Consider the following 9,062-nt stretch of genomic DNA (forward strand, 5'->3'; position numbering starts at 1 on the left):
AAATTTTTTTTTTTTTTTTTTTTTTTTTAAAGATCCAGAGATAGTCATGTATCTAACTCACTGCCTTCCTAAGAAGATCCACTTGTTTAACTGATTGTTTCTTTATGCCGTAGTTAGAAGTGCTTTTCCTACCGCTTTGTAGCAGGGAGCCAGAATAGCAAAGATGAAGTCTACCTAGACTCCTGCATAGGCAATTTTTCAGATATACTAGAAAGCGTGGCCAGCCAACAGTATAGAACTTGCCTTTTGTTTGTCGTCATTTGCTCTGGGGTTTGCATTGTTAAAGAATATTTACAGATTATCCAGTACTTTAAATACAGTAGGTCAGAGTTTAACTCATGGTTCTTTGTTGTCCAAATGAGAGAACAAATCAGAAAGCTAAAAAGCTGTGCTCTTTTGAATCTAACACGGCACACTTCATTAAGTCTGGTACGACCACTATTCCAGAGAAGAGCAACTATCCTAACTAACTTCAACTCGAAAAAACTCATGCGAATCAGAAATCAGTAACATTCATGACAGTTCAGCAGCTTCCATGGAACCAGTTATTCTCTTTGTAAGTCTACCTTAACTCACAGTGTAATAATTCTACAGAAACATGTTAAGAACCTCCTCCCACACAAGACAGGTTGTGGGATAGCAATTCAGGTTAGCCAAGAACAGAAGGCCAGGTCTTCTCAAGATGACCCTTCATATACCTGTAAAACTGATAGAGCACAGGACACACACAAACATCTCATATCTGTGTACTAAGATCATTTTAACCCATCTACAACTTTGATATTCTGATGTCTGTCAGAACACTGCCCAAAACATCATTTTATTGGCAAGAATTCAAGTCCCTTCCTCCTATTACAAGATGGAAAATATTGCAAAATTACATTTTTGATGTGCTACAGTTCACTGGGAATCTTAAGATTCAGTTTGTCGTCCTACATTTTGACACATAAACAAACACTACAGAACTACATTCCAGCTCATTACGTAAAAGACAGACCATCTTTTTAGATGGGTTTAGACCTGGAATTAGCAACTATTGCACCTTCAAACACAAGTTAGAACCATCTTTTCTTTAGCATTTGTCTGGAGATTGATCTATGTCCATGAACACATCAAGGAGGCAGAAATGACAGCAGAAATCTGTATGGTGCATGACCCGACTTATCTCGTCACTTTGAGGAAGCCTATAAGACAGAGTGGAAGGTCCACGGCTGCCACTTGAATTTACAAATATCATCTCATCAGTAACACCAAAAGGTCTGGTTTTGGTCACACAAATGATGACAAAAACTACATATGACCAACAACTGATTCTACTGAATTTATCATATACTAATTTTTTTTTTAGCAGTAGGCATTAAGATTCTCCAGTTCATATACAGCATCTGAAGTGTGGTCACCCAGAAAAATGCATACTCAGCAAATGCTGCGAGAACTGGCCTTCAGAAACACTACATTCTCAATTGGGCAGAGCTGCTGACCTTTACAGGGCTATCTGAAACAAGGCAAGTCACACAGATATGGCCAAACATGAAATCTCAATAAAAGCTTCTCATAAGATATAGTATTAAGTGGCTTTCACTTAGTACTGTTACCTGACTTCCACTTAAAAAATACTTACCCATGGATGCTAGTGGCTGGTATTTTTTCTTGACAAAGAAAGGCTGCAATGTAGTCTGCTTTTTTCTTTTTGTCCACAAACACCAAGGTTCGTTCATGGCCTATGTTAAACAAGAGTTCAAATCCACTGCAGTTTGAAACCTGATGCATTTTCACTAATCACAGTTGCAGTTACTTATATGAACACCTAATAGCAGAACGGGTTTTGAATAAAGTCTTTAAGGCATGATTGTAATTTCTTGCCTGTGTTGAACTAATTAAATTCTATCCATCAATTTCTAGATCAACACAGAAACCTAGGTAAAGACAAGCGCATTGTATTTTTCTCCTCAATAAAAGGAGGAAACAAATGTTGCTCTCTGTGATACGTATGCACTCCCCTTCTACAGCATGTGGCTAAAGTGGCATGCCATTCTGAGCACTGAACAGCAAGGTACACAGACCATTTTTTAATTCCAAACACCCTTCCAGGTTTCAGCATTAAAACTTAAGATACATTCAGAGCAAAAATGGAAAAATCCCAGCCATTAACAAAATATAGGCCCAAACATTCACATAAGAAGTTTAATATGCCTATAATCTGGAGATAACACCCCCAGATGCTGAAGTATTGTAATTGACCATATAAAGAAACTAACCATCTGGGAAGCTTGTCTGATAGTACTCAATAGAGCTGAGACCTTGGCAAATACCCGTAACACAAATATGCCTAAAAACCTAGAGCTCCCCGAGGTCTGCTTCAAGCGTCAATCAGCAGTCTTGTAAAGCATGTAACACATAATAGAATGGAATCATGACCTGGTCAATAGTAAGAGCACAAGTTTAAAAACAAGCAGTTACATCTTCCCTGGAAACAAGAGCACAAGTTGAAAAACAAGCAGTTACATCTTCCCTGGAAAACAATTAGCAATAAGGAAAGTTACCTATGCTCTGTAGAATTTCTATCAGTTTATCCCTCTTGGAATACTGAGGAACCTGAAGAATATTTTGCTGAACATCACTGCAAGCTCCACCCACATGTCCAACAACAACAAATAAATAATCAGTTTTCAAAAATTCAGCAGCCAGCCTTGAAAAGAAGCAAAATTGAGCAATATGAAGTCTATTATGTAGCTTATTTTTGCTTTAAGATCAAGTAACTTCATTTATGTTTAAGCAACCCTCACAACAAATACTTGTATCATTCCTCACAAGGCAGAGGATATAAGTAGTCATATGTGCATTTTTTAAAAAGCTGAAAGGGTCTGTATTGTTTTCTAGACAGCTGTACAAAAAAACCTGATCAATAAGAAGGTACACAGACTCATTATGTCCCTGTAGCTTTTCATAATACAAACACTGCTTTTTCTAGCCACCTCAGAAAGAGTTCCACGTATATGCTTGTAATAAAATGGGTTACTGACATATATGCTCACAGAACTGTTCTCGGGGCACTATTTCATCACTAGCTGGAGGGCCAGTGGAGAATCCTACACAGGTCAGAATTCAAAACAGGCCTCCAAGAGACAACACCATCCTTTTTGACTGTTCAACAAAAGCAGTGCTTAAAAACCACACAGTTTATTACATGGCATTTATTTACCATCTGCCATAGGCAAAAGTCAAGTTCTGTTCAGAGAGTATTCCTCTTCAGTTATCCCTTACATAGGTGATCTTATCTGAGAGCTCAAACTTGCCAAAATAGATAACTCCTTCGAATGCCCCATAATACTCGAGAGTTTTACTAAACTGTATTAACGTATCAATACACAAGTGTGCTTCATGTCCAGTGTACACACAGCAGCTTCCACTGCAGTAAAATTCAGATGGTAAACGAGTCAACCTTTAACTGAAGACAGGCAATCTCAAGTTTTAGAACAAATTCCTAAAAAAAGAAGAAAGTCTTAAAAATATTAAAGGACTGCCTTATGGACTTGAATCTCCCACCTGATTTATAGGTGTAATTGCCACTGAAAAGGTGTTTTTCATAGCAAATAAACAGGTTACTAGAGATTTAAATGTGTTTGGTCTTAAGATCTGACTGGTTTAAGATCTCACAGAGAGTCGAAGTTCTAAACTGAAAGTAAAGGGCAAGTTTAAACTCTCTGAAAATGTAACAGTAAACAAAAAACAGAAAGGGAGAGAAGGAAGAAAAGACCTTTTAATGGGAGATATATAAGGCCCCAAATGCTAAGCTGAAGTTCACCAGTCAGCTAGGAAATGCACGGTTCTCTCAACTCACATGCACAGGAAGAGCCTTGATGATCAGACCAAAGGTTTATTTAACAGCAGAGACCCAAATTCAGGTACAGAACCAAACGGTATGTTAAAACTAAATCTGATTACTCTCACTGAATAGACATGCAGGAGAGCCTGAACCCAGCAGGGCCAAAGAAAGCACCTTGTCCTATACTACTGAAGTAGTATACTGTCCAAAGTTGTTTTGATAGCAGAGTATGGGAAAACATTAGCTTTCCTGACTCCAGAATCAGAAAGGCAGTAAATCCAGGAAGAAATTGACTCCAGACAAGAAGAGTTTTCACTGTCTAAAATGAGGACATCATCTTTAGGCATTCCAGTTTCAAAAGGCTACAAGAACATTATTACGCACTTCCAAACCATGATCCAAGCGCTCAGGTTTCTGAAGTTTTCTACCAGCACTTGTAAATCCTGCAAGACTGAGAGTAGAAAGGTAGATCTGTTTTGTTTTTCATTAAACAGAAGCAGACAGTAAATGTCTTGCACAGTTGAAGGGATCTCCTCCTTTCAGGTGATGGTAGTTACAGTACTCTACTCATCCCTCAGTATGTAGCAAAAACACATAGGAAGAGCACTAGCAAAAACACATTGATAAAAGACAACAGATCTAGAGATCAAGGGATCAAGATTCCTCTCTCAACCACAAAACCCGAGTCAATCAGAGCACACTGTGCATCTTAAAGGGAGACACACCTCATCTTTTCCCAGGATGCAGTGCGACGTGAGACCACATTCCCACACAAACAGTAAACACATGGAACGAAACATGAACCACACTCAGGTACAGTATCATTTGAACGCTTGATTCCCAGCTGCGAAAACAAGACCATTATTACTTCACTGCAAGATCTTCTTTCGACACAAAAAACTCCATGAAAAAAGTCTTGACTGAGGAACCAAAGCCACAACAGGTGACTTAAGACTGAGTTTAAAGTGAATTCAATCCTACTTAAAAGAAAGGCAATTCATCTCCCCAACAGCTGTCAGTATTAACTGATTGAATGAGAGAAAGCAGCCCACTCCCCTCTTTCATTCAGGACAGTCAACTAAAGATTTTTTCTCCCTGCCTCAAAAAAGATCTTTCAGGCTTTTTGAAAGCCAGAAGACAGTTGTCAGGATTTGACTCACTGAAGTATCAACATACTTCACTGCAACTGTCTGATCAGTTTACATGCTCTCAAACTGCAATATGCTTACTGGTATTTTTTAGTGATTCTGTCACAACAGTATCCCTACTACAAAAGCCACCAAAATTATGTCAACCACTCAAATTGAAGTTTAGACTCCTCTGATTTACAAATGAGTATTCAGATGCCTGTCTCTTCAAAAGTGGAAATACTGAATAATTTCTATCCAGCTACAGGGAATGGGGTGTTTTGTTCTGTTACTCCCAGGCTCAGCAACCCCACTACCATCTGTTGAAGACTGTTCTCTCAGAGTCTGGAAAGTGGAACTTTAAGGGTAGTGAGTAGTAGAGCTGTAAGATATATCCTAAACCCATTTGTGGAAGCTTTAAAACTACTGAAAACAAACAGCACTTATGCATGTAAATAAGAATTGTGTATCAGAAAGGCTGGTGAGTTGAGCAATAATTGGGATGTTTGGTTATATTATGTCCTGGTGCCAAAGACAGCGCTACCAGTGCTGCTTGTTAAACAGCAAGATCCCTGTTTTTGAGCTTGCACAGATGTGGTGGGGGAGGGACAAGAAACAAACAGGGGCAGCAGGAGGACTTCTGCAGCAGTGGAATTTAAAAGCCTTCAGACAAACTTCAAGTTGCTTTAGAGTCCCCACCTAAATTAAGCAGTTAATCTATGCAAGTTACTAGTTCTGTTACCTAAAAAAAAAGGAAGTCTTCAGCAAGGAATGTTAACATCACAGCTTTTCAGTATCTTCTAGCAAGATTATGAGCTTTTAAACATAAGGAGTGCCCTTAACAACTCTTCAGACATTTAGCTCTATAGAAGTACATCTTCAGATATATTTCCATTTTTATTTTACTCACCTCTGAACTTCTTCAGGAAAAGTGGCACTAAACATTAGTGTTTGACGTTTGTCTTTTGGTGGCATGCTTGGGTAAGAAATCAGCTTCTTCATATCTAACCCAAAACCCATATCAAGCATGCGGTCTGCTTCATCCAGCACCAAATATTTCACATTATGCAAACCAATCTGCAAGATTTCAGTGAAAGAAAAACTGTATTGGTTCACTGACAGTATACACTTACAGAATGTCCTAATTGCCAAAATCCACCTTTTACTCATTTCTTTCTAGTAGTGGTTAATTATTCACAAATAAAAGCCTATGTGCCTTATATGCTTTATTTGCATCTCATCCTCTACTTAAGTTTTTAATCTGCAATAATTCTAACAGTATGCATACACTGAAATGCTTCAGAACTTGGTTCAGTAATGTAAACCAAGACAGAACCTACAGATTGACTATTATTCAGCACATCTATTTTGAAATTATGTCTGAGTTTTAGAAAGGTTCTCTCATATAACCCTCACATTCTCAAAAACCTCCTTGTTCTGAAAAAAAATTATGTCAGAAAGCATTATTAAGGACATTATAACTTCACTGTTGCTGACCAAGACTGTCATTTTGACTAGAAGCCTGACAACCGCAGAAAGCCAATCTCCAGTTTATTACCAAGAAGTGTTTTTCCAGACTTCATTTGTCCAGTGCAACATCACTGAGTCACCATTATAATATGTAGCAATTTCAATTTGAATTTATAATGGCTGGAAAAACAAAAATTCAAATACAATATTACACCTGGAGTTTTTTATTTTTTGAATAAAATCAATATCAGAACATTCAAAGAATGAATATTAGCATAGTTCCAGAAAGATAAAAGCTATTGTAGCAAAACAAACAGGATGTCAAGTGAAAATCTGCTATGGAATTTCCCACGAGAACTAAGAGAAGGTGTTCCCTGTATTTAAACTATAAAATTTAATTGCCAAGAACACTGCAGCCAGTTTGATTTAGAATATTTTCCAGTGAGCCCTGAAAGGGACTGAAGAGATCTGGACTTATGCTACTCTTTCAAAAACCTCATGGTATTTAGATATTCCAAGAAAAGCTCATTTGTATTTTAAGTAAGTGCCTGTACAAAGCCAGTATACTGACTGGTTTTCATGGCTCCGTCTTTGCTTCCATCGAACGTGAAGAATGAAAACCGGTATGTAAAAAGCTAAGAGTGTTTAGGGAACTCAGACTAAGTTTTAAGATCTTACCTTCTCTCTTCCAATGATGTCTAGAAGCCTTCCTGGAGTGGCACATAGAATATTACAGCCTTGCATTACCTGACGAATTGAATGGCCTGTTTGTGTAGCTCCATAGATCACAACAGGCCTTATACAAGTTCTATTATATAGAAAAAAATTTGGATTAATTATGTAAGTATGCAAAGAGTATTGTTTCATAAAAATATGTAAAAAAAAAAATCATAATATCTACCATAAACCAGCTTACCTAGAGTGGTTCAATTCGTTCACCATACAGCACAGCTTATAACCAAAAGCAGGACCCAAGACCAGAACCTCACTCACTGTAAGCTCAAAAGTTCCCATTCATACTACATAATAGAGGCTGCATAGGTGGCTTACTTGGAAAGAACACTTCATTTCTCTTGCATTCTTCCCTCTCCCTTCAACTGAGAGTTACTGGCAGTAAGAGCCAGAATGGTTTTAGACATTGTCCCCTTTTATACGGCATACTTAGAAAAAGCAGACCCACCAAATAGATGCCTTTAGAGCTTCAGAAGTAATCTTTCCACACCTTGAAAGGACAGTGCAAAAAAAAAAAAAAAAAGAAGGATACACAGGTGGGTCTGTGAAGCAACTAATCACACTGCCCATGCAGTGTGCCACTCAAGCATTGGACTGCAAACCCATTCAAACGCTAAACTACTTAGTGCTCTTCCTACTAAGGTTTTTGGTTAGATCTACTGAGTAGAGCTACATCAGATATTCTTCTCCTGTAGAAAACCACCTGTATGAGCAAGAACTACCTTACACAGCTGAAGAGCAAGTTTACCAGCTTATCTTTATAACCTCCTGCTAAGGCTTTACATGCATGCAATGAGTATTTTCATACCAAAACTGTCTATTCTTGAAGATACCAATTCAGCTTCCTATGCAGCAATGGTGAATCAGATAAACCTCGTAATTTTTTACTAGGTTTAACTAGAACTTTTCAGAAAGTTTTAGTCAAGAATAGAAACAGGCTGGACTCATAACATTTCAACATTTATCCATTATCAATTAATATACATATTTCATATTCCTGTTTGTGAACTAAACCAAAGAGCTTAAGAATATCATGAATCTGAACTGAGCAATATGCATGCAATTCTTTAGAAGCAATAGATTCACACCCTGATATTGTTTAACTGCCCCCCCAAATGTAGGTTATCTTGCTTTTACTGCAGGGCAGCTGTAGCAGAAACTTTCTAAATTCAAAAGCTATTTTATTGTGAAATAATCTGTATGTAGTTTAAAATAGCATAATTAATAGAACTAGCTACATAGCTAGAACAGTTTTAGAGATGAAGAAGCTATTCTTAGTAATAAGTAGATATGCAAACATGATGGTACTTCTCAAAGGCAGAGACTGCCTCCAAGCATAAGTTTGCTTGAACGAGCAAAGGCAAGTCTAATTCAGCCCACCAGATTTTGCACTGACGATGCTCTCCATTCCACCTCCTAACAGCAACAAGCTGTTACAGACAATAGATTTAATTCTCTTCCCATGCACTGGTGAAACCTATCACTCGGCAGCAGAAAGATCACTGGCAAACTAGTACAAACATACTCTCACGCAACTTCCAAGAGCTCAGTGACAAGTTTAGACCTTTTGTTCTGTTTTGAAGAAGCAGAGCTAAAAGAGCTTGCTTGAGCTGTGAAGTTTCTGTCCAAGACCAGAAACACTAAGAAGTCCAGAGTTATTAGAAACCATCGCTGAAAGTTAACTAAAAACCCTTAACACATACCTCTATTTTTGTCAAGATGAAAATAAAAGCAAGTATAAATTACATAAGGCAAGCTAAGTTTATATTACTTCATTGAAGAAATTTCATTTTTCTCATCAGTAAAGATGATGTGACACAAGTTTAATACTTATCTCCTCTTCAAGCTGCAGTAAGCCTCCCCCCCCCCCCCCAAAAAACAAGAAAATGAGGGATCTAAACAACAAC

General features: G+C 37.8%; 1 protein-coding gene across 1 annotated transcript in view; it reads right to left on the bottom strand.

The window, feature by feature from the left end:
• DDX4 (DEAD-box helicase 4) overlaps positions 1-9,062 on the bottom strand; it is a 32,564-nt gene that overhangs the window by 2,903 nt on the left and 20,599 nt on the right. The window contains exons 11-14 of the mRNA XM_009272554.1: positions 7,102-7,231; positions 5,864-6,030; positions 2,544-2,689; positions 1,622-1,721 (exon numbers count right to left, since the gene is read on the bottom strand). Of these exons, the coding sequence (XP_009270829.1) occupies positions 1,622-1,721; positions 2,544-2,689; positions 5,864-6,030; positions 7,102-7,231 (543 nt within the window). The remainder of the gene's footprint in view (positions 1-1,621; positions 1,722-2,543; positions 2,690-5,863; positions 6,031-7,101; positions 7,232-9,062) is intronic.

The sequence above is a fragment of the Aptenodytes forsteri genome, unplaced genomic scaffold (assembly GCF_000699145.1).
Source record: "Aptenodytes forsteri isolate BGI_AS27 unplaced genomic scaffold, ASM69914v1 Scaffold92, whole genome shotgun sequence".
NCBI lineage: Eukaryota > Metazoa > Chordata > Aves > Sphenisciformes > Spheniscidae > Aptenodytes > Aptenodytes forsteri.